We start from the raw sequence: 27,985 nt of genomic DNA, 5'->3' as shown, positions 1-27,985 counted from the left end.
GGCCAATTCTATTTCCATTCATTTGAATTGCAAGAATTTTACTCTAATGTGAACTCAATCCCCTTCCTTGAATTAATTCAAATTGAATTGACTCCAAAAAAAACTTTTGAGACAATGCCTTATTGCACTCTACCTGTAAGTCTCCTTACTTGGCTAAATGTGCATTCTCAGTTCAAAGGGTGGGCTAAGTGACCAGTGCATTAAAAGGTGTCCTCGCCTCTTCCTCCTCCTCCTCCAGTACCCTCCTCTGGTCAGGCCGTTCTGGACAGAAGACAAGCCGTAACAACGCTAGCCCGCCTCTCACCAACAATCTCAACAGCAAAAAGGCAAAAGGCACTGTACTCTCCATCAGGTGAAAAATGGGCGAACTAAATTTACTCAAAATACACGTAAGAAAAAATGCCCCCAGTGCCACACACGGATACAGAGCTAGCTTGGCAAACATAAACGCGTGCTCGGGTCCGCCGTAGCGCACAGACGGGTGCAACGTCTCGCTTTCGTTAAACAGCGCCGCCACCCAGATCGCTAGCTGGAAGATGCCAGCGAAAAATAAAATCACGCAGCTAATCTGGATAGCTTCCAGTTCGTTTCGGGAGTTGCGAGGGAATTCATGAGTTAGCTGGTAGGCTAGCGGCAAGCCTCCAATGAAAGCAAGGGAGAACGTGTTGAGCATGCCCATGAGGCGTGTCGTCTTGGTGACGTGGAGGAAAAGCGAGTGGTGGACGAACCACAGCAGACCCACGGTGGCGAAGGAACCGAAGTAGGCTAGATACTCAGGGCCATAGTCCTGCAGGGCGGCGAACAGGCTCCCACCGTACTGTTTCTGCACCATGGCTGGGTCAGGGACGTTATCCTCACTGGAGACACACAGAGCAGGGAGACATTACAGCAAGCATAAAACAGTGTACCAAGGTTTGTTGTTGTTGCTGTTGACTCTTTAATTTAAGATATTTTAAAGGGATGTCAGAGAAACACTGCCTTACTTAGCCTACTGTACAGTGCCTATAGAAGGTCTCGGCCCTTATCAAAATGAGCTCAAATACTTAAATGTATTCAAGTCCATCTGCAATAATGATTTTTATATACAGTGATGCTTGAAAGTATGTGAACCCTTGTGCAATCATAGATTTTTTTTGTGTTGCTTTTACCATGAAATCTTTCATCAGAACCAGTCTTTTTTATCTGACATAATAGGTTTATATTTACCAATTCCATATGTTGGTTTAGAGGGAATCATGCGTGTAGTAGAAAAACTAAATTATAAAGAAATTAGTTCAGGTGCATAAATAAGTTAACCTCTTCAGTCAATAGCTTGTGGCACCTCCATTAGCCGTGATAACTTCATATATCCACTAATCAGTCTTTGACATTTGTTTTGTTATTTTGTCTCCTTACAGAAGTGAGTCAATTGAGTGAGGTTTGAACTGCCCGCTTCAGGTCCTGTCACAGCATCTCAATTGGATTTAGGTCAGAACTTTGACGTGGCCAATCCAAAACACAAATCTTCTTTATCCTTTTTTTTTATTTTTATTTAACCTTTATTTAACCAGATAAGTCAATTGAGAACCAATTCTCATTTACAATGACGATCTGGCCAATTGGCAGAACAGAGGCAAGTCTATACACAAAACACAACCCAATATATACAATATAAAACATGAATGCCATACACAAGTATCAAAAACATCTATATATCAACACAATATGTAAAAGACAGCAGGGACCAGGGGGAAGTTATCTTAAAAGCAGGTGCAGTGATCCGAGACAACATCTAAAAGTGAGTGTTTAAAAGTGGGTAACGGGATTAGGGTGGTGAGTAGGGCCAATCCCAATTCACCCCTAGCCCTTCGTTTTCACCCCTATGGTTCGATTTGCGCGTTCACGTTTAGGGGGAGGGCTATCCCAATTCATATTTCATTGAGCCATGGCTTCATTTCGAGGGCTAACTATGACTTCGTTTCGAGCGATTCCACTGGACCAGGACCAGACTAGCTTCGAAGCCATAGGGGTACGCTACCCCTTGATTCCAGGATGCATTGCGAATCATCTACAGCAGGGGTGCCCACACTTTTTTGAACCAAGATCTACTTTTCAAGTAGCCAGTCTGCCAAGATCTACCCGTCTAGTTTCAACATCGCAAACGTACACGCACGCACGTACTACATACACACACACACACACACACACACACACACACACACTTCCCAGCCTGCATAGTAAACTCACAATACACTCTCTCTCTGTCACACAGCCACACAGGAGAAGACCATCACAAACCCTCCCTCTTTGCTATTCTCACTCACACACACCACACACACACACACACACACACACACACACACACACACACACACACACACACACATTCACACACACACAAACACACACACACACACACACACACACACACACATTTGCCAGTCCGCATAGGGAGCCATAGCACAAACCCTCCCTCTCTCTCCCCCCCCCCCCCCCCTCTCTCTCTCTCTCTCTCTCTTACACACACACACACACACACACACCTCAATTTCTCTCACTCACACACTGACAGCCAGTCTGCAGTACCATAGCCAACTACTGATCCAACAAACAGAAATTGTAAACCAGATACAAAACAGGTAATTCCCTAGTTTGAAAGGAGGAAATAAATGCATTTCTCTACCTTAGTGGGAGACCTGCTGGCACTGGGAGGAGGCAGCTAGTTTCTAGTAGTCAGGGCTGTAGGAGCTGGTTGCAAGGTGTAGGCAGGCTGCAAGGTGTCATCAGCCACTGTGGATCTGTCATCGAAAAGGCAATCTGCAGCCTCGAGAAACGCTTTTTTCACAATTTCGCCGTCTTTGAATGACTTCTTGTGTTTAACAAGAACGTGACTGACGCGATAAGAAGCTATCGTTACAGCTGTGCGTTTTCGCTCTTTTGCCACATTTCCCTTCTAACAGCCATCGTAGATCTGCAGATCAGACAGACGCACTTCCAATATCACATCGTGTAAAAGTCCTCCTCCCATTCTGGATGGAAGTTATACGTTATTGGTTTCTTACTTGGTCCAGCTTCCCCACTCATTTGTATACCCTTTCTTTAGTAGTAAATAGTAGAAATTGGAAGGCTAACTAGTTAATTAGTCTCGCCGGTATTTTGTATTTTGTAGTTGGCGCTGTTGACTGCGCATGCGTGTGTTAGGTGAAAAGATCAGATCGCAGACTGGCTTACCTGTACGTCAATCAAGTGGCAAAAGCCATAGTGAGGATGGATGATAGGCGAACTTTTTGGATTTTTATTTTTTTATTTTTTTATTTTTTTATTTTTTGAACTTTTTTGTTGTTGTTGTTTAATGCCATGCGATCTACCCATACTACCTTTGCGATCGACCGGTCGATCGCGATCGACGTATTGGGCACCCCTGATCTACAGAAATCTTATGTCGCTCTATTCAATGCGGAAATGTCATTTTACTTTCTCTGTAATTACTTATTAATAAAGATTTGAAAAATTATGATAACCATCTTATTGTCTTAGTTTAATGTCATTACAATGCATTATAGACCTTTTATTTATAACAAGCATAACCAAAAAAAAACGCTTTTATGTCGGTGCTGTGTCTAACGTTACAGTAACGCAACGCTGCATGACAGTCGAGCATTTCAGAGATGCACAATCATAAATCAATTATTACCTGTGGCGTTTGACAGCGGATGATGGTACACATGTAAAGTTATCTGTCAAACGTTCGGCTGACTTGTACATGATGCGCATTTTTACCTATTTCCATGTAGCGGCACCCGCAATCAGTTGTTATTATGTAATATTATTAATGGGTTGTATCATTCATTTAAATGCATTATAGACCTTTTCTTTATAACAAGCACAACAACAACAAAACGTTATTATGCCGATGTGCTGTGTGTCTAACGTTACAGGCTGCATGACAGTCGAGCATTTCAGAGATGTACAATCATAAATCAATTATTACCTGTGGCGTTTGACAGCGGATGATGGTACACATATGTAAAGTTATCTATCAAACGTTAGTTTAATGTCATTACAATGCATTATAGACCTTTTCTTTATAACAAGCATAACAAAAAAATCGCTGTTATGCCTGATCACTTCCATTAGACTACTAAAGCAAGACACCGGAGCACTCATATCTGCGCGTTTGTCACAGGCTGACAGTCACCCTGTTCCTCCCCCCCAAATGTGTGCGATTAACAGAGATGTACAATCATGAAATAAATTGTGGTGTTTGACAGCGGATGATGGTAGACATATTTAATGTAAAGTTATCTATCTAAAGTTTTCTATCCACAGGCTGATACAGGTGCTGGTCATATAATTCGAATATCATCAAAAAGTTGATTTATTTCAGTAATTCCATTCAAAAAGTGAAACTTGTATAATGTATACATTCATTCCACACAGACTGATATATTTCAAGTGTTTATTGCTTTTAATTTTGATGATTATTACTGACAACTAATGAAAACCCCAAATTCAGTATCTCAGAAAATTAGAATTTTGATGATATTCTAATTATATGACCAGCACCTGTATGTGCATGATAGGCGCGAATCCCCCCCCCCCCTGGTGGTATAAATTGTATTGCGGCATACCAAAACAACTCTACAACAAATCTAATCCGAGCAGTTGTTATTATGTAATATTATTGATGGATGTGACATTTTTGATGGAGGGCAGTGAGCGGGAGACTCATCAAGGACATGTAGTTAATTAATGCAGTGGACAGCGGCTGTTTCTCCAGCGGCTGTTTTCTCCAGCTTAAATATGTAAGTCATGCATTTTTCCATGTTTCCCATTGATGGTATATGACGCCGTAAATTTAACTAAAGTTCAGCCGCGAAGTTGTTGCACTGTTGTCCTAAATCAATGCAGACTGGCAGGGTAGGAGCACAGGTTTCATACAGGTTAGAGCGCCGTTATTCTGTCATGATCTGACAATGAAGCATTGTTCTTTTTTATTTGATGACTTGTTTGATCGATTGATAGCGTAAAAGTGAAGTTGTGAATGTCGCAACAGAAATAAACACAGCTGAAGAAGGCATTGCGAGATGTGAGAATTCGCCGGCAACACCCGTACCGCGTCTATTTAAACCACTGCTGATGACGTCGTGAAGGGCTGTCCCAATTCATAGGGGTAGATTTCAAGGGGTATGGCTTGTGGCTCTGTTCGAAGGCCTTGGCTTCGAATCGAGTCACACTCGAAAACGAGCCATAGGGGTAGAAAAGGGAATCGGGATTGGCTCTTAGTGTCAACTGCAACACATTCCAGTCAGTGGGAGCAGCAAACTGAAAAGAATGACGGCCAAAGGAGGTGCGGACTTTGGGGGGGACCAGAGTGATATATTTGTTGGAGCGGAGATTGCGTGTGCTGGATGAGAAGTTCAGTAGTAAGCAGAGGTAGGGGGGGGATTTGCCGATGATGGATTTATAGATGAACTGATACCAGTGGGTCAGTCGCCTGGTGTGGAGTGATGGCCAGTTGACTTGGGAGTACAGGTCGCAGTGATGTGTATTGAAAGGGGCACCGGTGACAAAGCGGATGGCAGTGTGATGGATGACGTCCAGTTTATTGAGAAGGTTCTTGGGGGCAATCCTGTAAATGATATCTCCATAGTCCAGAATTGGCAGGATGGTCATTTTTACCAAAGTGTGTTTTGCAGAGTGGGTGAAGGAAGCTTTATTGCGGTACAGGAAACCAATTCTTGTTCTGACTTTGGTGAGGATGTGGGTTTGGAAGGAGAGTGAACTATCAAGCCAGATACCTAGATATTTGTATGTATTGACAAATTCTAGTACTGACCCATCCAGTGAGGTGATTTTTGGGGGACAGGAGGCTTGGGGTAGGGTCCGATTGAAGATCATGCATTTAGTTTTATTGGTGTTTAGGAGAAGATGGAGGTTGGAGAAGGCATATTGGATGCTGTTAAAGCTCTGTTGGAGGTCGGTCAGGGCAGTGTTCAGAGAGGGGCCAGACGTGTAAAGAATGGTGTCGTCGGCGTACAGATGGATGTAAGAGTTGCCAGCCGCGTGAGCAATGTTATTTATAAAAATATTAAATAGTGTTGGACCCAGAATGGAGCCCTGGGGGACACCCATGGACAGGGACATTGGGTCAGACAGCAGGCCTTCAGCTTTCACAGACTGCACACGACCAGAGAAGTAGTTGCTGAACCATGCCAGGCATTCCTCTGCGAGTCCAACATCCTTGAGTCTGTCAAGCAGGATGCAGCCGTTCTTTGGTAGATTTGTTTGAATGCTTTAGGTCGTGGTCTTGTTGAAAGACCAATTTTCAGCCCAGCTTTAGCTCCTTGACTAGGGCTGTTACGATTATTCGACGTCGTCGACGTCACCGACTACGTCAATACGTCGGTTAGCGTAATATGCGTCGGTTAGTCGTAAATAAACAAAATGGCGTTTTTTTTTTTTTTTTTTTACACCTTTATTTTACCAGGCGAGACAATTAAGTGTATGAGTGAAAAATGGATAGCTACTAGCTAATGTTACACAAGCAATGTAGCTCACCACAGTTCATATGTCTTGTCTTCTGGTGTTAGTAACGTTAGCTATGTAGCTGGCTAGCTACGGTAGCCTATTGTCATTGTGGTGCGAGCACCTACTGTACGTTATCTAGCTCGTAGCTCGCATGCTACGTTAGCATCAATTTAGCTAATCATAACATAGCAGCGAGAGTAACGTTAGCTAGCTATGTGTTGTGGTGATGGACAGACTTCTAAATGGCCATGTTGGCATTCAAGTTGGCTAAACATAGCAGTGAGGTGGAGACAAATACTTCTATATATAAAAAAAAAATTTTACAGTACAAAAATTATCGTTAGACTTATCGATAAATTAGTCGTTAGACTAATCGAATAATCGATAAAATAATCTCTAGATTAATCGTTAGAAAAATAGTCGTTTGGGACAGCACTATCCTTGACTGATGGTTTGAAGTTCTGTTAAAAAATCTCCTGGTGGACTTCCGGTGGCGCGTGAACAGAGATGGCAGCCTGATAACAGAGCTCCGGTGTCAGCCTTAAATTACCCCTAATTCAAGATATTTTATGCACTCGAATTGATATATATCAACGTAATGATGGAGGGGGACAAATATAAGAGAAAGCCTGGGCTTCGAAAGCCATCTGAGAGAGGAACTGAGAAAGACGGAGCAACTAGCAACAGAGCTATCGTTACCCCGACGGAACAAGATGGAGGCTTGAGAGAGAACGAAACGCTGGACTCGATTCGTAAAGTGGTGAGCGAAGTCGTGAATGCGGGTATGACAACTTGGCAAGCTGAATTGAAAAAGGACTTTTCCGAATTCCTCACGGATTTCCGAGAGGACATTAAGAAACAAATGGATGAACTCACGACAGGAGTGAACCAGCAAATCCAAGACGTGATAGGCCGAGTGGAGGGGGCGGAGGAGCGTGTTGGGCAGATGGAGGACGGTGTGGCTGACATGGAGCGGTGGGACATCGGTGTCAAGGATGCCCTCACCCAGTTACTTGGTAATCAGCGGGCGTTGCAAGATAAAGTGTCTGACTTGGAAGGGAGGTCTAGACGCAACAACATCAGGATCTACGGCATCCCAGAGGACTCGGAGGGTACCTCCGTAGCAGCGTTTGTTGAAAAACTGATAAAGTCAGAATTGGGAGGTGATCTTGACTGTGACCTGGGGATAGAGCGTGCCCACCGTGCCTTGGCGCCCAGACCACCCGGAGGAGCTCCACCGCGATCCATGGTCATCAAGTTCCTCCAGTTTACAGTGAAAGAAAAGGTCCTCTATACCGCCTGGAAAAAGCAACCCACTTACCAAAACAAACGTGTTTTTTTCGACCATGATTATGCGACGGACATGCAGAACAAAAGGAAGGAATATATACCCATCAAGAAGGCGCTTAAGGAGAGGGGAATACGCTTCCAGACCCCGCTGGCTAGAATGCGTGTCTTTTTTGATACAGGCACCGTCATGTATAACAGCGCAACACAAGCAGCAGAGGACCTGCGGAGACGGGGATTCATCTTGGACGGAGCTGTTCGCGGGACCAAGGACAAGGGCATAACGGAGGAAACGCTGACTCGACTTCTACCGTGGGAAACAACCGAGCCCCGGAGGGGTGGAGCCCAGAACCAACACAGAGATTGAAGCAGTTTCGTCGGGGCGATGTGGATTCTACAGCAGATAATGAGTGAATGATTCACTTCAGCCCAGACTCTTATTATTCTTTTTTTCAAGATGTTAACATAGGCTGACACCGACAGTTCATAGACAGTCACTAGACTCTTTTTTTTCATTCAGCCTATTCGGTCATTGACCAAGAGCCACATCTTTTTAATTTTTTATTTTTGCAAAAGAGGGGCCCCATCTAGTGGCCAGCACCCCTCATTACCAAAGGTGATATGTCACCTTTTCCTTTGGAAGTCCAGTTCAGTGTTCAGTACTATTTTTGTGTATTTCATTGTTCATTGTTCATTTTTCAGTACTATGTTTGTGTATTTCATTGTTCATTGTTCATTATTCAGTACTATTTTTGTGTATTTTATTTCATTGTTCATTTTTCGAGGTCAGGGATGTTACAAGAGCAAGGTTTGACACAACGTAATGCATTATCAACATTATAACATACTTTCATTGAATGTAAATGGCTTAAATAGTCCAATCAAAAGAAGATGATAGCCAAAATAAAAAGGGAGAGAGTAAATATAGCGTTTTGGCAGGAAACTCACCTTTCTGTCACTGAACATGAAAAACTAAAGAAAATGGGGTTTAGGAACACTTTTTTTTCATCATATAAAAATGGGGAAAAAAGGGGCGTCGCTATATTGATTTCAAATTCAGTTCGGTTTGAACTCATATCGGAACTAAATGATAGGGAGGGCAGGTTTGTTATGATTGTTTTATCGTTTTTTAGAAAGGTATTTGATTTGATCGTATCAGAGACTCGCGGGACCCTTATCTGTGCCGGAGACTTTAATATACTTCTTAACCCTTTGTTAGACACAACTAATAAGAAAAGAAAGCAGACTTCTACTGAAAAACGAATAAACGAGGTACTTAACGACCTGGGATTAGCTGATGTATGGCGCTCTAAACATGGGTCCACCCCAGGATACACTTATTACTCTGCACGACACACAGCTTATTCAAGACTAGACTATGTGTTTATGTATAATAGGGATCTGCACAGGTTGACAGACTGTAGAATAGGCCAGAGGGATCTCTCAGATCACTCTGGGGTCTATCTAACTTTACATTTAGATGGTAGACAGAGGAAGACACTGTGGCGGCTAAATACGGGTATGTTAAATGATCCCACCTTTAGAACCTCCATGGAGACAGATCTAGGGACATACTTACAGGACAACGATAATGGGGAAGTGAACCCTGGTATATTGTGGGATGCAGCCAAAGCAGTCCTCAGGGGGAAGATAATAGCCAGGATGGCTATGTTGAAAAAGTTAAAAACTAAAAGATTATCAGACCTGCAGGATAAATTGAGAGACCTGGAACAAACGCATGTGGTTAACAAAGAGCGCTCTACAATACACCAGATTAGGGCTGTCAAGCAGGAAATCGATAAAATACTTAGTGAGGAAGTAGAGAAAAACATAAGGTTTATGAAACAAAGATATTATGAGGCAGGGCCCAAAGCAGAAAAATTGCTGGCTTGGCGGCTTAAAAAACAACAGGCAGAAAACACTATTCATAAGATCAGACACCCTGTTACGAATAAGGTTACCAGTAGTCTGGAAGGTATACAAAAAGCATTTGAAACTTATTATAAATCTTTATATTCCCAGTCGGATCAGGCTGATAGACAAACAATAGTTGAATTTCTGAATAATTTAGACCTCCCGACTATTGGAAAAGAAATTAATTCTAAACTTATCTCACCAATAACAAAAGAGGAAATAGATAAAGCTATCTCAAGTCTGAACACTAATAAGTCACCTGGCACAGATGGGTTCCCCCCAGAGTGGTACAAGTCTATGAGAGAACACCTACTCCCCTTGTTAGAGACATGCTTTAACCATGTTCTTAAGGAAGGCTCCCCGCCCCCTTCTTGGAGGGAGGCCTTCATATCAGTTATACCCAAGGAAGGGAAGGATAAGTTGGATTGTAAAGGATATAGGCCCATCAGTGTTTTAAACGGCGACTACAAGCTTTATGCTACCATTTTAACGAAGAGGATGGAAACAGCAATGCCTCTGTTAATAGATGAAGATCAGACAGGATTCATAAAAAACAGACAAGCCCAGGATAATATAAGGAGAGCTCTGCATGTGATTGAGAAGATTAATAAGGAAAAAGTTAGTGCTGTTATTCTTAGTTTGGACGCTGAAAAAGCTTTCATTCAGTAGGGTGGGAATTTTTATATTTAGTAATGAACAGATTTGGCTTTAGTGACGATTTTATACGCTGTATTCAAGCACTTTACTCTTCTCCTACTGCAAGGATAAAGGTCAATGGTAGTCTTTCTAACTCGATAACTCGGCAACGGGGCTGTAGGCAGGGCTGTCCGGCCAGTCCCAGTCTCTTTAGCTTATTCATTGAACCTCTGGCTCAGGCAATACGACAGGAGACGGGACTGAAGGGTATACCTATAGGGGATATGGAGTACAAGATAGGTCTATACGCGGATGATGTGCTAGTCAAGGATCCAGGTTCGGGGCTGCCCCTGTTGATGAATATGTTGGACACGTATGGGGAGTATTCGGGGTATAGGCTCAACGTGCATAAAACTCAGGTCATGACATTCAATTATACCCCCTCACTGGAACTCTCTGCAAAGTATAATCTTTGTTGGGACTTGTCACATATCAGATACTTGGGAGTAAGCTTACCCAAAGATCTGTCACAGCTTTTTGATATCAACTATAATTCTATTAGTAAAAAGATATATAGTGATCTTCATGGGTGGGCCCTGCTCCCTCTTGACTTTGGCGGCAGAATCAGGACAGTCAAAATGAATATTCTCCCTAGATTACTGTATCTTTTCATATCACTCCCAGTAGAAATCCCTCTGAAACAATTTAGAGAATGGAACAAACATATTTCACGATTCATTTGGGATAAAAAGAGACCTAGGGTGAGATTTTCCACTCTTCTGCTGCCGCGGGGGAGTGGGGGCATGGCCCTCCCATCTTTAAGGGATTATTATTTGTCAGCACAATTGAGACCCCTTGTATATTGGTGTAATCCTTCATACGAAGCCAGGTGGAAGACTATAGAGTTGTCACTAATAGATGCACCCGTGCAGGTGTTGCTTGGCTGTGCCGGCAGGGAAAAAGAACTATTGCAGACAACGAGCCAATGGGTGAACTTATCACTTAAGGTCTGGGTAGAAGTGGTTAAACGTTTCCAACTCCAAAAAGAGATCAAACTGCTTAGATGGCCGGCATATGATCCTGATTTTATGCCGGCATCACAAGATGGTAGATATAGGTGATGGGCCTGTTTAGGTATCACCTCCTTATGCAAGATAGTTAAGCAACGGGAGCTTGCCTGTTTTGATGATTTATGTCAAACATATGGGTTGGATAGGACAGACTTTTTCAGGTATTTACAGCTCCGTGATTACTTTTGTAAAGAGGTAAAAGGTTCTAACCCACGAGATCCACCCATGGTTGTTAATATTTTTATTGAGGCTTATAACTCAGGAAACACTAAAGGCCTCATAAGTAGGTTGTATCAGGGCATTATGTCATTGAATAAGGTCACGACAGACTATGTGAGACAGCGATGGGAAAAGGACCTGGACTTGGAAATATCAGAGGACATGTGGTTGAATGCATGGGAGGTACAGTCATCCTCCACCAACTCCCTAACCTGGAGAGACTTTTGTTGGAAAAACTTAATTCGCTTTTTTATCACCCCTAAACAAAAGTCTAAACAAACTGGTACTGAGCTTGGTTGCTGGAGGGAATGTGGAGAGACCATGGTTGATCACGGACATGTTTTCTGGTCTTGTCCTCCTATCCAGACATTTTGGACGGAAGTTGCAAAGATCATTTCAAGAACCCTGGGGTTTAGCATTAGTATGTCTTTTACATCTTTTTATCTTGGACTCATCCCTGATGAGCTAAGCAGAAATGATACCTACCTCCTAAAAATGTTACTGGTGGCAGGTAAAAAGGCCATCACAAAATGTTGGCTTCAGAAAAGCTGTCCTACTGTCGGTCTCTTTGTTAAAACAGTTGAGCATTTGTATTTAATGGAACAAATGACCTTCTCTTTAAGGCTTCAGAAAGAGTTGGGGGAAAAACGATGGGAAAAATGGTGCGATTATTTAGCCAATGAAGATGGCGATTCTTTGTACTGATTGTATGTTTATATAATGTATTTGCTGACCCCATGACCTTGTGTATGTATGTATGTTTTTTCTTTTTCTGCTGTTGATGTTTGTTGTTCATAAAATGTGGGGAAAAAAAAAAGTATTAAAAAAAAAAAAAAAATCTCCTGGTATACCTAAAAATTCATGGTTCCCTTATGGCGCTTTTCCACTACCGAGCCGACCCGACCCGACCCGGGCCGCATTTGTATCCTACCCGTGCCGTACTTTCAGAAACGCTTCTCCATTATACACAACAGACCTGGGGCCTCATTTATTAAAAAGTACTTGAACGTCATCTTTGACTTTCACGTAAGCACATTTTTCTAAACGGACGTAAGCATTATTTATAAAACGGGATGAGATGGTTTAAAGTTGCGTATGTGCTTCCTTCTATAAATACCAAATATACTTGGAATTGAACGCAGGTGAATGAGGTTTGTATTAACACCCTATGATAGAGGCTCAATTATAGCGGCTGAATTAAGACAAGTGCTATAATATAGGGTAGGCGTTCGTCTGGAAGCGGGAGAGGGCAGAGAAGAGTGGCTTCTCGGTAAGTTGCGTTTGTAACGTTTGATCATGACAACTAACCAGGCAAATGATTATACTCAGTAGGCTACTCAAGTTGTAAAAGAAAATCAGGGGGGATGGTGGATTTTATCATATGAGGACAATTTTAGCATCCCCTCACCGTCAGTGACTTCAGTGTCAGTAAAAATGTCATTGCATGTGCGCGTGCCCACTCGCACCTTGAAATAGCAGTAATACCACGTTCATTGATAAATGACATAACGTATGGAAAGAGGGGAGGGCAGTTTTAGAAGGGGGACGATTTTGACTGTTTTCATCCCGCCTGATAGGATGTGTTTTTACATTGTGCTTGGGTAAACCCTAAATACTTTATCATTAGTGATTATCAGCAAGTTGTGACATCTAACTGTTGAGAGTGAGCCAACCTCTCTCTCTGTATCTGTGTAATTGGAACGGAGCCAGATTTAGACTACGGCTCATATACACTGCAGCAGGGAACTTGACCAGAGACCAGCATAGGACCTGGGTCAATGGGTCAGTATATTTAGGACCAGCCAGTCAGCTGACCAGGGTCGGGTAGCTGGGTTGTCAGGACAATCAGCCACTTTTGGGAGATGGGGACTTCTCGTCAACAACCCTACCTAGACTCAACGGAGCCCTGTCTTTGGGGATGATTTGCATGACAAACAGCTGGCTGTTTGATCAGCAACTTTTGCCTATATCAAGCCACTGTAAGATGTCATTCTGGGTGTCTCTCCTCTGCCTGCTGTGATGAGAGGACACCCAGCGCTGTGTGGAATAAAACTTCTATCTTAATTGTCTACTTGAGCAAATCTATCATTAATTACTGAATGGGGAAAGCATCTCGGTCGCTGCCCATCATCTGACATTCACCCACTATCACCGCCTCAACTCGAGTGCTGCTTATACTGTAATAATATAATGGTCTTATTCTTATCAGGTGACATTGAAAACATGATTGCGAACTCCCAGACACCGGAGAAACTCCAGTATAATTTAGCGCGTGGTCGGGCAAGGTCCGTTGTGGAAGGCACTAGGCATGTTGAAGGGGAGATAGACAGCTCCGGAGGGATATAAAGTAAGACTGAAATACAATCATAAACATAAGTTCCCTTTAAATCTTGAATTAAACTCATTTTCTCGGCAGATAACAACATCGTTAATTTTATTACGAGCCACTTAAACTTCGCATGAATTACAGTAGGCAACGTTTTTCCAGTGCGGCTCACATGCCTGTAATAACTCCGCATAACCAGTAGGTAATGTGCGTAAGCAAATGAATACTCGACGTAGAGCTACGATCGTTTCCACAGTCAAATTCACTCACGTTGAAATTGTATAAATCACTACGTTGACGTGGTTTTCTACGTACGACACGGGTAAGATCCAAATTTGATCTAAGCACGTTCTATAAATGAGGCCCCTGGAGCGACCCGGGACTGTAGGAGGAGTTACGTGTCATAAGAGCACTTCACTTTAATAAGTGCCGATATACAGCTCAACGGGGGGAAATGCCAAAATGCAGCACTATCATGCACAGATCAGTCTTAAAACATGTAACGTTACGTGCCTGTTACTTTCCGCTTTCAGTTCTAGTAGATCTAGTAGTTCTAGTTCTAGCGCAGATGTGTTTTTATGGCGTTCACGGCATTAGTCAACTACATGCTCACATCCAGTCATCCGCTCACTGCTCTCCATCAAAAACCCTTTCCACTGGTAATAAGGAATTGGCAAGAATAGATAGATATAAATAGCTCAACATAATGCAGCACTATCATGCACAGATCAGCCTTAAAACATGTAACGTTAAATATATAACGTTAGACAGGGATCGATGTATTTCTACGGAAAGGCTGTGCTTGACGCTCTCATTGGACTCTCCGCGTTTGTTATAGATACGAGTGCTCCGGTGTCTTGCTGGTAGTCAAATATATTTATTTATATATACAGCATATGGATGTTACGTGCCTGTTACTTGCCGCTTTCAGTTCTAGTAGATCTAGTAGTTTAGATCTCGCAACCAGGGAAACGCCGACATGTGTTAAAGGGAGCAAGACACGAATCTTCCGGCATTTGGCTCATGAGTGAACGGGGAAAATGCCTAGACGGCACAGCTTGGGATTCCATTGAAGTTACAGGGAACTATGTGTGAAAGAGGCTTAAATGTTGTAATAACAGTAATACCATGTTCATTGATAAAATGACATAAGGGATGAAAAGGGGAGATGGCAGTTTTAGAAGGGGGATGATGAAGCGCGCTGGACTGAGGAACAGCATAGGCACAGCACATCGCCATAATAGCGATTTTTTTTTATGCTTGTTGTAAATAAAAGTTCTATGATGCATTGAAATGACATTAAACTAAGATAACAAGATGGTTATCATAATTTTTCTAATCTTTATTAATAAGTTATTACAGAAACAGTAAGTGACATTTTTAGAGAGCGAAATCTGTTGTGGTATTTAAAGATGGCGGTTAGCAATGAAGTCTATGAACATGGGATGACGATTTCCATTGACCAATCAACGGTCTGCAGCGTCGCACATCACACACAGCCTGGCAAAAAAGTACCTTTCGCTAACCCTCTCGAACGGGAACTAAAAATGGCACGGGTACTATGGCCTGGTACGGCTCGGTTGGCAGTGGAGAAAGGAAAAAGAGCCGGCCCGGGTTGGCCCGGTAGTGGAAAAGCGCCATTTATGATGTGGAGTCGGCCAGGTCCAGAGGAGGAAAAGCAGCCCAGATCATGACATTCCAACCACCAAGCTTGACTGTTGGAATAAGGTTATTTTGGTGGTAGACAGTGTTTTCGCCAAACGTAGTGGATTTGATTGTGACCAAAAAGGTAAATTTTGGACTCATCTGTCCAGAGAATGGACTTCCAGAATCCTTCAAGGATGTCCAGATGGTCTCTGGCAAAGTAAAAAAAGAAAAGAAAAATGTAACCTTTATTTATACAGGTAAAAAACACATTGAGCCCCAAGGGTTCATTTTCAAGTGTGACCTGTTCACAGGCATACAACATCCACCACAACCAAATACAATACAAAACCTGGCCTACATAGTCTAAAACTAAACTAAAACTACATAGTCTAAAACTAAAACAGTCTAAGATAGTCTAAAACTAAACTAAAACTACAAAACCTAAAACTAGACAGCTAAAGAGCTAGGGACAGGGAGGGGTCAGTAATGGGCAAAAGGGAGGGTCAACTTAATTGCAAGAACAAATCATGGACTCGCACTGTATGTCTCTCAGCAAGAGCTTGAAACTGGAAAGAGGGATCAGATGAGACAGTTTCAGACTCTGCTGTAAAGAATTCCAAGAGGAAGGGGCTGCAAATGAGAACGCCCTTTTGCCTTTCATGGTCCGGACCAAGGCAGGGTATATACAGGAATCTTGAGGTTAATTTCAATACCTTTCTAAGACTTTTTAAAGACCTTGTCAATATTTTTCCAGACCTCACCGCCACCTTGAGATATAACCGTTTACATCAGTGACACCTTTAACTCAACAGTTTTAGTTTGCAATAGACTAGACCACTATCATACAACACAATTTCCGATTCATCTCTATTTTTTTATAAAACTAATACATTTACGAACTTTGACTAAAAGTTTTTAGGACTCAAACTCTTTGGACAGAGTCTAATTCAGAAAAATACCTACAAAATTCAAGACCTCATAAAATCGTGATAAGACTTTTTAATACTTATTAAGGGTCTTGATTTTCCCAAAATTGTTTTATCAACTTTTAATACTTTTCAAGACACTGCGGATACCCTGCAAGGGGATGGAGTATGTGATGATGTCCTGTGTGCGAAGGCCGTGGACGGATTGCTTGCGTGACAGGTGGTTAGAAAGGTAGGAGGGGAGCAGATCAAGGATGGATTTGTAAATGAAAATATACCAGTGAAGGGTTCGGCGGATAGAGAGAGATGACCAGTTAACCAGAGAGTATAGCACACAGTGATGCATAAGGGGTTTACAGCTTGTTATAAACCTTAACGCGCCATGGTAAACTGCATCCAGATGTTGAAGAGAGGTAGCAGAGGCATTCATGTACAAGACATCACCGTAGTCCAAGAGAGGCAGAAAGGTGGCAGCAACCAGACGTTTTCTTGCAGCAGCTGAGAAACAATACTTGTTTCTAAAGAAAAAGCTTAGCTTCAATTTTAGTTTCTTTAGAAGGTTGTCTATGTGCAGTTGAAAAGAGAGGCTGTCGTCCAGTTGAATGCCAAGGTATTTGTAGTTTGGCACAAGCTCAATAGGTGAACCCTGACATGATACAATGTCAGGAAGAGCACTTGGCACCCGCTTGTTATTGGAAAAATGCATGACTTTGGTCTTCCCTGTATTCAACACCAGTCTGAGCTGAAACAGCTGGGACTGAAGGGCATCAAAAGCAGTCTGCAAAGCCTCGAAGGCACGGTTGATAGAGGATGCAAAGCAATACAAGATTGTGTCATCCGCATACAAATGAACAGCAGCATTAGAGATTAATCCTATTTCATCGATATAAATGGTGAAGAGAGTTGGCCCCAAGACCGAACCCTGTGGCACCCCATTGGAAACAGTGAGCAAGTTGGATGAGAGATCACCAAACTACACAGACTGTTTCCGTTGTGACAGGTAGTTGGTGAACCAGCCAACAGCATGAGGGGACAGCCCAATATCAGAGAGGCGCTGGCATAAGATGGCATGATCGACGGTGTCAAAGGCTTTAGACAAGTCGATAAAAAGTGCAGCACAGTGATTCTTCTTATCCAAAGCCTCAGTAATATCATTAACCACTTTGACAGCAGCAGACACTGTGCTGTGCTGCTTCCTAAAGCCAGACTGAAGGGGCGATAGGATGTTGTGTGAATCTAGGAAGTCCTTGATCTGATCGTTAATTAGTCGCTCAAGGACCTTGGCTAGGACAGAAATCTTTGAAATTGGTCTGTAGTTGTTCAAACATTTTTGGTCACCCCCCTTCAGAAGTGGGAGCACAAAAGCGGTTTTCCAGACCTCTGGCATCACATTGTTAGAAATAGATAAATTGAAAATGTGTGATACAGGTTCTGCAATGAAATCTGCAGCAAGGCGCAGAGAGGAGGAAGATTATCAGGACCTGTCGATTTCCTAGGGTCTAGCTCTCTTAAGGCTTTCCAGACATCACTAACAGAGAAGGGGGAGAACGAGAAAGAGTGGTGCCCAGGAAGACTACCAGAGGTTTTCGCCAAAGGAGGAGGAGGGGGACCGGAAGGTGGGGAGTTGGCTCCTGACAAGGAATCATAGCGGAGGCTATAAAGTGTTTGTTGAAACAGTTAAGCATCTCCGATTTATCGAACACTGGTACTGAGTTGTCGATAATTTGGGAAGGTAGCTCAGCAGGACCGGAGTTGGCTGAGAGGGACTTAACTGTGTTCCAAAACCTTCTGGGGTCATTCAGATTATCAGTGGAACGAGAAAGATAGAAATCACTTTTTGCTGTTTTGACAGAAGCAGTGAAGTTATTTCTCACCTGCCGAAAAGAAAGCCAATCAGCTTCAGAGTCGGACTGCCTGGCAGCAGCCCAGAGCCGGTTTCTTTTGTGAAGGAGGGATGACAGCTCGCTAGAGAACCAAGGAGTGTTTCGACCTTTAACCCTGAAGCGCCGAAAAGGAGCATGCTTGTTAATAAGACAGCTAAAACTATCGTGAAAATATTCCCAGGCGAGGTCAACATCACCAATCAGGAAAATACGGTCCCAACGAACCTGCTGCAGGTCATGGAGGAAAGCTTGCTCTATGAAGTTCTTTAGATCTCTCTTCTGAATGACACGGGGCTTAGAGCGAGGGATTTTGCTATCCCTGATAGCTCTAATTACACAATGATCACTGAGGTCATTTGCAAAAACACTAGCTGCAGTGAATTTATGCGGCCTATTAGTGATATATAAGTCCAGAAGCGTCGATTTGTCTGGACGTTTGGGATTTAGCCGTGTGGGGCCTTCAATGATTTGGGTGAAATCAAAAGACAAGCAGTGGGCTTTAAAGTCATCTGAAGCTATGGAGAGCCAGTCCCAGTTCAGGTCCCCTATGAGGACGATTTCATTAAAATGAAGCTGAGACAGGAGCTGCATTAAGGAGGGCAATGTATCAGGGGAGGCTGATGGGGGCCTATAGCAGCCAACAACGGTTAGATGTTGACCTCCAGACAGATCTACAGTACATTCAAGGGTAACAATTCAAATTGCTTAGTAGCAGATGTAGAAAGCAGGACATGAGCAGCGAGAAATGATCTAACATAGATAGCCACGCCCCCGCCTCTCCGGGGACGATCAGAGCGGTAGAGATCAAACCCATCTAAAGCAACATCCCTATCTGATATGGACTTTGAGAGCCAGGTCTCAGAGACAACAATAATGTGAGCACCAGTTGATTCTGCCCATATACGTATCATATCCATTTTAGGTAAGAGACTGCGTGCATTAATGTGAATGAAACGTAACCCGTGCATATTCTTAAAATCATCTGGTGTGTTACAAATGGTAGGATTAACAGACATGGGGCCATTTCCAGACATCAAAAGCAACAAAACAACAAGAAGTCTCTTCCTCACCACGAATGGAGGGTTCAGTCGAGACTGAGAGTCCTTGGAGGCAGTGACGTCCAGGAGAGTGTCCGCAGATGTGATTGTGAAGCAGTCTTTTAGAACAGTGAGACTGAGAAGCTGCCGCCAGTTTGCAAAGACTGCGTAGCTGAGAGAGTTCGGGACACAGTGGAGTGGGGACAGGGAGAGTACACCAAAAGCAAGGGTTTCACCGCACGGAATGACCATCTGTGAGAACAAGTCTTCCGAGTTAAGAAGGGCAGTTTGGTTATGTTTTGACAGCCGAGGCTTCTTCCAACCCTCCCACGAATGCCATTTTGATTCAGTGTTCTTCTTATTGTTGAAGCATGTACAGTTACCTGATGCCTACATCTCTAAATATTATGTTTGGGTTGGTTTTTACCTGATTTGTTATTTTTCTTGGGGATATTTTGTAAGGGTGTCCACTTCTAGGTCGAGTTGCTGTCATGTTAAATGCTCTCTATTTGTAAATGATTCGCCTCACAGTGGACTAATGGAGTTCAAATCTTATATAGCCTTCTCCAGACTGATGTGCTCTTTCTAACCTCTTCCTGATGTCCTCTGAGATCTCCTTTCCTCTCTGCATGGTGTGTTTTGCATTCACCTGTATGAACACAAAACTGACCAGGTTTCTTATCTCTATTTATCAGAGTCCTACCCGACCTCTTTCCTAAAGATCTCTCCTTCAACTGGTTCATTTGGTACCCAAATATTTACCCACCGGATTCTACTTACCTACTTGATTCAACCAATAGAGCTCCGGGAGTTGACGTCACGCAACCCGAAAATCCGAGTAATGGTCCTTAACGCCACAATTTTGGCAGAGTAGAAGCAGTAGCAGAAAGCGGGAGAGCGTCCAGTCTTCCATTATTATTAATGAATTTTGAAGCAAATTCTCGCAGATTTCACTGCATAGTGGACATATTCTCTTGCCGGAGGATCTCTTGCAGTTAAGTAGCCCGGTTTGGTCTCAGATTCATTTGCAGAAGGCCGGCAAATAGCGTTAGCATTAGCTAACGTCAGTCTTAGAAGCTAATGTTATCCAGTCTGTATACAGTATGCTGTACTCTTACAAATGCTTGTGAGTCTGTTGTACCCTTCCAGTGAACACCTAAACTGTCCCAACAGGTGTGACATGCTACTGAGGAGAAAGCTGATGCTTGTGACATATTCCATGTTTTTTGCTGTCCCATGATTCCATGTTTTTGTAGGACACAAGTATGCCATGCTCTGAATGCAGACAGCCTAATACTGTGTGGGGTGACAACTGTTAAAGCAATGTTAATGTAAGACAAACTAGAAAGACAACATGTTATAAATTGCACAGTGTTGATTTATTCAACTATAGACAATGGGGATTGATGGGTGAACTGATACCTGTGAGAGGACAGGGGGAGCAGACAGAAGGCTACACATTTCTGCTGCTTGATCATAATAAATATGTAGGTGATGTATAGGCATACTGTTTGCTTTACTTACTTCTACTGTTTGCTAGGTGAAGTGATTCGAAGTAATATAACTCTGGGTGAGATTAGGCCACATGTAATGGGACGTAACGTTACCTAAGGTTAACTTAGCCTAGCAGACAGCTAGCAGCTAGCTTGCGTTTTCGTTTTCTAATGGCTTGAATAGTACGCCGGGGGCCGTTATAAGGGTCGGTGATGTTCAATCTATTTAGTTTAGCGATGTAGCATTCTTTGTCTTGGTCGGTGAAGTGGGACGTAAACTCAGATGGCCACTGGCGCACAAGTATATCCCGCTGCGGCCGCAGGTTTTCTATTCTGCCAATATGGCGCTGTAAACAAAGTTTCGTGACTCGAGTCACGTGACATCCGGAGCTCTATGCACCTTGTGGTTCACTTATTTTTGCACCTGCACTAATTTCTTTATAATTTAGTTGTTCTACAACATGCATGATTCCCTCTAAACCAACATATGGAATTGGTAAATATAAACCTGTTATGTCAGGTAAAAAAGACTGGTTCTGATTAAATAAAGAGTTCATGGTAAAACAAAATAAATCTATAATCCTCTATAATCTATAAAAGGGGTTCACATACTTTCAAGTCCAAAATATATACTGTATATATTTTTAAAACCCTATATCTATAGGACTATATATATATTGGACTTTGTAGGGTCCATCATGTGAATGACAATCAGTTACATGCTGTGTTGATCAGATTGTAACTATGTGTGTTGAGGCCTATGAAGTTCAATGACTGAAAATGTCAATTGGAACATATCCACCCTAGTATCTCTCATATCCACCCGAGTATCTCTCATATCCACCCGAGTATCTCTCATATCCACCCTAGTATCTCATAATTCAGCCTTCAGTAAAGAGCGCTGTTTTGGTCCGAACAAAGTGCTCTCTAAAATCTGGTGTCGTAGTCGTACAATGGCCATTACAGGCAACAAAAAGTAGAACATTTTGAGTGTAGACTTTCTCTAGGCACTGTATGTGTGACATGACCGGTCATTAGTGTGGAGTCACACACGTGTACTGACTGTCTCTCTATCTGCATTATCTATTGTGCACTCATCTATCTACAGTTGATTAATATGTGACGGTAGCTGGTGAAAGGGGGAACAAGTCGGCAACCGACCAAATGTCCTGACTTTTATTCTGAGAAATGTAAATAAATTGGACCGGAAACTTTAAGCTCATTTGTGGGTGGTGACTTAATTTATTTCAAATTACCTTTAAAAGAGCATTGATTCAAAACACGTTGTTTTACAGAAAAGTTGTTGAAAATCAATGACACACTCACTAGTCAAGCCAAAATATTGCAATGCAATGGATTCGATGAGTTACATTTTTCGGAATAGAATTCAGAACATTTGGTCAGTTGCCGACTTCTTCCCCCTTTCACCAGCTGCCGTCACATATCCCACCAACAGAGCAGGGGGCTAAAAGGGGACTCCTACCAGATGTCTAAGATCAGGAGCGTGGCGACGATGGCGTACACCCCATCACTGAAGGCCTCTACGCGTTCCTTGCTGAGTGGTTCTTCGGAATGGGAGGTATAGAACAGCATGGAGTCTGGAGTCTCCTCCACCTGGCCTGAGGTAAGCAAACAGGAAGCGTCTGTTATCAAACAGAATATGCAATGGTTTCAATGGACATATTAAATGCTGCTGCTTACCAATAGCTTTGCTTCGACACCATTTAAGAGACTCTGAGATGTATGGCAGGAAGATGACAATGGCTAATATTACATAAGACTGAAAAACAAATAGAAAACATGTTGTACATTTATGAACACTGCATTCATGATGACTATTTCCTAAAACTTCACAACCATAACTTGTTTTGCAACCTGTTTTCTGACAGTAATTGAGTATATAGTATGCTTTAAAATATGTGTTGCTTAGAGAAGCTAGTTTTAGATTATTTCATTGCTGGCCTTGTAATATAGATAATATACTGTCACTTACCAATTGGAAAGATAAGAATGAGAAGATGATGGCAAATATACAAATGATGGGCACCCTCATGATGACTTTTAAGATATGATGTTTGTAAAAGGCCTGATTCTCAGAGTTCTGGATGTGGTCATTCAGAAGGAACGGACGTTTGAACCCATACACAACAATGACAGCCTGGGGAGGGAGGCAGAGCAGGACACGCAAATGGAATGTATTGTTAAGACAAAATATTATCCTATCCTGTAGTTACTTTATAACTACTTTTATAATGTACATTACACAATAAAATGCCCACACAATTATCAAACGAGCAACTAGTTTTATATACAATTACAACCATATTACAATTGTATCACTATATAATTTCATTAATATGTTACAATTCTTTGGAACTACATAGGTCTATATAAATGTGACCCATTTTCATTGAAAGCATACCCCATGGAAACATGCTTACCTGAATGAGCCCTATCACGATGACGCAAACACAGAAGAAGAGCATTCCCAGAATGTTCTCAGGGAAAGCTGCCATGAGGGAGAACTGCAGAGGAAGAAGCAACACACTGATTTGAATTGAACAAGTTCACTCAACCATCAATATAGTTGAGTGAACTAAAACGTAACAAACTACAAAATACATAATGACAAATTCATATAAACATACAGACAAATCGCTAATGTAACATTTCCTACCAATCAGTCATGTATCACAAAGTTCACATTCTCCTTTCACTGAGGGTGGTTCAAATGACTCATACTCACTGTGTATGGTAGAAAGGTTATCAACATCATACAGGCCTAAAATAGACAAGAAAATGTAACTTGTTAATAGCTTAATACAGTAAACAAATAGGGGCAATTGTAGTGTCACCTAGCATACCTGCTCTTTAGACAGCTTCAGAACACGTTCCACAAAAACTGTGAATTTACTGGTTTATGTTGCAGCGGTGAGTAAATCATGATTGCATGTCAAATAAATGATGTATTTAGTTGATTTGCACTAGATGTTTCTTTTTTTGTGATCAAATGTTTCTTCATTTTATTTTAAAGCATATAGCAACAAAACTAGACAACAAGGCCACATCTTGCAACCAACGCCCCCAACAACCCATACAAGCACACACACACAAATACACTGTAATATGAAACCACACAACAACTACAATGTAGCTATCTAGGTACTAGGGACATACATTACAAGTCAGGACCCAAAACTAAAACTAAAGTAAATCAGATAACCCCCACCCCCCCCATCCCAGAGATCAAAGGACAACAGTAAATTAGAATTCAGATAACATACACTCAACTCAAAAGATTTTTAAGATCAACAGAGATAGATATCCAGGAATTAATATTCGCCTCTTTAGCACCATGAATACCGTAGTAGAGAGTTCCAAATAAACAACATCCAAAAAACGTAAAACCCAATGTTTAAATGAGAGTGTATGTGGAGGCTTCCAACGTGTGGCAATATTTTTCTTCGCTGCCGTCAAGCCAGCAAACAGAATACGTTTTTTAGTTTGAACGAGGGGAAAGATCATTGAGGATCAATACAGAAGGAGAACGGGGTATAGTCACAGACAGCAGAGCAAAATGTTTAGAAGCGACCATTTCCCCAAACTCGGCAACCTCTGGACACTCCCAAATCATATGAAAGAATGTGCCCACAACCCCCAGAGGACACACAATGAAATAAGAAAACAAAATGCTGTGTTTTCAGACCTTGAATAATGCAAAGAAAATAAGTTCATATTCATTAAACACAATACTATTGTTTTATCTTAGGAAGTGTTCAGAAATCAATATTTGGTGGAATAACCATGATTTTCAGTCATAGCTTCCATACGTCTTGGCATGCTCTCCCACGTCTTGGCGCAAAAAAATTCAAGCAGTTCAGCTTTGTTTGATGGCTTGTGACCATCCATCTTCCTCTTGATCACATTCCAGAGGTTTTCAATGGGGTTCAGGTCTGAACATTGGGCTGGCCATGACAGGGTCTTGGTCTGGTGGTCCATCCACACCTTGATTGACCTGGCTGTGTGGCATGGAACATTGCCCTGCTGGAAAAAACTATCCTCAGAGTTGGGGAACATTGTCAGAGCAGAAGGAAGCCATTTTTCTTCCAGGACATCCTTGTACGTGGCTTGATTCATGCGTCCTTCACAAAGACAAATCTGCCTGATTCCAGCTTTGCTGATGCACCCCCAGATCGTCATCGATCCTCCACCAAATTTCACAGTGGGTGCGAGACACTGTGGCTTGTAGGCCTCTCCAGGTCTCAATCTAACCATTAGACGACCAGGTGTTGGGCAAAGTTGAAAATTTGACTCATCAGAGAAGATGACCTTTCCAGTCCTCTACGGTCCAATCCTTATGAGATTGAGCCTAGTCTGGCTCTTCTTTGCTTCCCATTGATGAAGGGCTTTTTCCTAGCTTTGCACGACTACAGCCCTGCCCCAAGGAGCCTGTTTCGAACCGTCCTCACCGTGCACTTCACCCCAGCTGCCATTTGCCATTCTTTTTGTAGGTAATTTGATTTATGCATGACCGTGGGTACAGCGCAAGTCACATGAAATCTGACTTTTTAAAAATCCAACCTGGGGTTCAGAGGTGGTATTATATCGGATACATGTCTGATATTTAGCAACGCGCCCCCGTCTGAACTGTCAAGTCGCGTTTAATGTGACTTTTATGTCACTCTAGCAGGGTTGCCAGATGGGATTGACAATTTACAGCCTAACCAGCCCATAACCGCTAAATCCAGTAGCCCATTCGGCGGTAACACACCCCATCTGGCAACCTCATATTATATCTTGCTCATATCTTTACCGCCTTCTGCTGCACAAAAACTTGAAAATGAAACCGGTTGTAACATGTTATCCTATATATTATATATCATAAATCTAGATATACTTTCAGTATACAGAGTAGACCTGTATCCTACAAAGAGACTTAGATTTAGTAATCTAAAAATTAATTAGACCCCTATACTTTCTTTTATTTCTTTTTGTTTCTTTTTATTTTACTACTCGATGTTTTCAGTTTGTAAAGCGTCTTTGAGTGTCTAGAAAAGCGCTATATAAGTCTAATGTATTATTATTATTATTATTATTATTATCTATGGTTACTTCTGTAAACAGTGCGCTGCGCGTGACATCCTGACGTCATTGTTATTGTGGAATGTTCACACTAGTCAATGTAGTTCAAATATAGGTCACGTTTTAAAAGTCATGTGAACTGCCAAACAAAAAAATCGGATCTGTGTAAAAATGTGGAATTGAGCATCAAGACCTGCCGTGTGAACGTAGCCTAAGAGTAGTAGTATAGTCCCCCTCAATAATGTGTTCAAGTGCCCTGTTTCTTGGAGTCCTTTTATGCTGATTGAATGCTCAGGTGTTGTTAGGAAGCCAATTGACTGCACAGGTGTGGTTTGAAAGCTGATTGGTTGATTAGGTGTGTTTTTAAAGCAAATATTCACTAATATTTTTGACCACCCCATTTTTCACTAGTATTTGATATAAAGCAAGCCTAAAAACTTATTTAATATTCCAAAATGTACCAAAAGCTAATAAATAGCACTGGTGAATGTTTGATTATATCAAGTTTTATCAATGCTGCAAACATTGGGAAGAATTTTAGGAAAATGTTCCATAATTCCTGGGGGGCTAATAATTTTGGCCTCAACTGTACGTGTAGTCCAGGGCTAAGATCAGAATACAGCTGTTTAGCAACATTCCACTGTAAACCAAATAGAGGGTTATAGGACAGGAGAAGCACTTGTATGTTCCATGCTAAATTATATGCACGCAGTATGTCTAGGAAGTTTTTTATTATTTTATTGTTTTTATTGTTTTACTTGTTTGTAGGAAGTTTTTATTGTTTTATTGTTTTAGATGTGCTTCGTCTTCACACATCAAGGACCTGTTTGTCTGTCTGTTCTGTTGTACTGTATGGGACTGGCTGTTGGTATGGCCCCTTCCCCTCGTGGACCTTTGTAACGCCAGGGACAGCGACGGAAACAAGTCACAGACTTTCTCGCTCTATCCCTGACAATCACAAGTAGGATTATTGCTTGGCCTATGTATCTGTATTTTTTTTGTCAATAAATCAAATCAAATCAAATAGTGCGCAAAGTATAACATTTGTGAATAGTAACCAGCTGAAACAGGGCTGCAAAATGAAGCATTACTGATTGGTTTAGTACTTACTAAGTTCAGAAGTGCAAGGCAATCATCAATACGCTCAATGACCTGAAATAACCTGTGAAAACAAAGAAATTAGTAAGACATTGTATGTGACGGGAACAAAAGTAGTAATCAAGGATTGTGGGACACATTATTTTATTTTTTTAATCATTGATTGCAATGACCACACCTGATATGGGCTGCCCATGCGACAGTGACTATCAAGAATGTCATTAGATACACTGCAATCTTTGTTGTGAGCAGAAGTTGCAGACTCTCTTTCAATTCCTGATAGATAGAAAGATGTGATTATCATTGAGTGTTCATCTAAAAATGTGCAATATGTTTTTATATGTCATAATGAACCATTCAACCATTTACCTCATTATCATGAAACTTTGTATGTGCAACTGGTAATATCTGCAAATGAATCGGAGAGAAAAAACAATATTACGTTGACTCTACTGCAGGGCTACAGAGGCTCAGCCCCATGATTCCACACCATTTCAGCTACTAGGTTTTTCCACAAATTCATGGGAGCAATGCCTCTTTGTACTGCCTTATAAAGTAAATCGTGTTGAATTAAGAATCAATCATAATAAACGTCATAATTCCATGTCTTATTATTAAGGCGTAGGCTGCCATATAGACAGATATGCCCAGTGGTTATAGGCATATCATTGTTCATATCAACACAACAGATATCCCTACCATAACAGTGGCTATGATGGAGATAAGCGCATCACTATACGCGAGTAGTCGATGAGAAGACTGCGTCCTGCTGCGTCCCTCCCTTTCAGATGGTGTGACACTCTCCATAAATGAAGATGCGTCGCTTCTCCTCCCTTTCTTCTCCATCTCTTCGTCAA

The 27,985-nt window shown here is 41.9% G+C and overlaps 1 protein-coding gene across 1 annotated transcript; it reads right to left on the bottom strand.

Moving 5' to 3' along the window:
• Positions 1-158: 158 nt before the first annotated feature.
• Positions 159-27,985, bottom strand: tmem175 (transmembrane protein 175). The gene is made up of 10 exons (XM_080530682.1): positions 27,828-27,985; positions 27,498-27,536; positions 27,307-27,404; positions 27,141-27,192; positions 23,695-23,730; positions 23,390-23,473; positions 22,942-23,106; positions 22,650-22,728; positions 22,432-22,567; positions 159-857 (listed from the first exon to the last, which is right to left on the bottom strand). The coding sequence occupies exons 1-10, from the start codon at positions 27,972-27,974 to the stop codon at positions 185-187; spliced, it is 1,509 nt and encodes a 502-aa protein (XP_080386808.1). The 5' UTR covers positions 27,975-27,985; the 3' UTR covers positions 159-184.

The sequence above is a fragment of the Nansenia antarctica genome (assembly GCF_963989245.1).
Source record: "Nansenia antarctica genome assembly, chromosome: 5".
Taxonomy (NCBI): Eukaryota; Metazoa; Chordata; class Actinopteri; order Argentiniformes; family Microstomatidae; genus Nansenia; species Nansenia antarctica.
The sequence above is the reverse complement of the archived record's forward strand: the minus strand, read 5'-3'. Positions and strand labels throughout refer to the sequence as shown.

Coding starts and splice junctions, on each gene's coding strand:
- tmem175 (XM_080530682.1), bottom strand. CDS start 27,974: ATGGAGAAGAAAGGGAGGAGAAGCGACGCATCTTCATTTATGGAGAGT. Junction 27,405..27,497: donor CAAAGTTTCATGATAATGAG/GTAAATGGTTGA, acceptor TCTATCTATCAG/GAATTGAAAGAGAGTCTGCA. Junction 27,193..27,306: donor GCATGGGCAGCCCATATCAG/GTGTGGTCATTG, acceptor TTGTTTTCACAG/GTTATTTCAGGTCATTGAGC.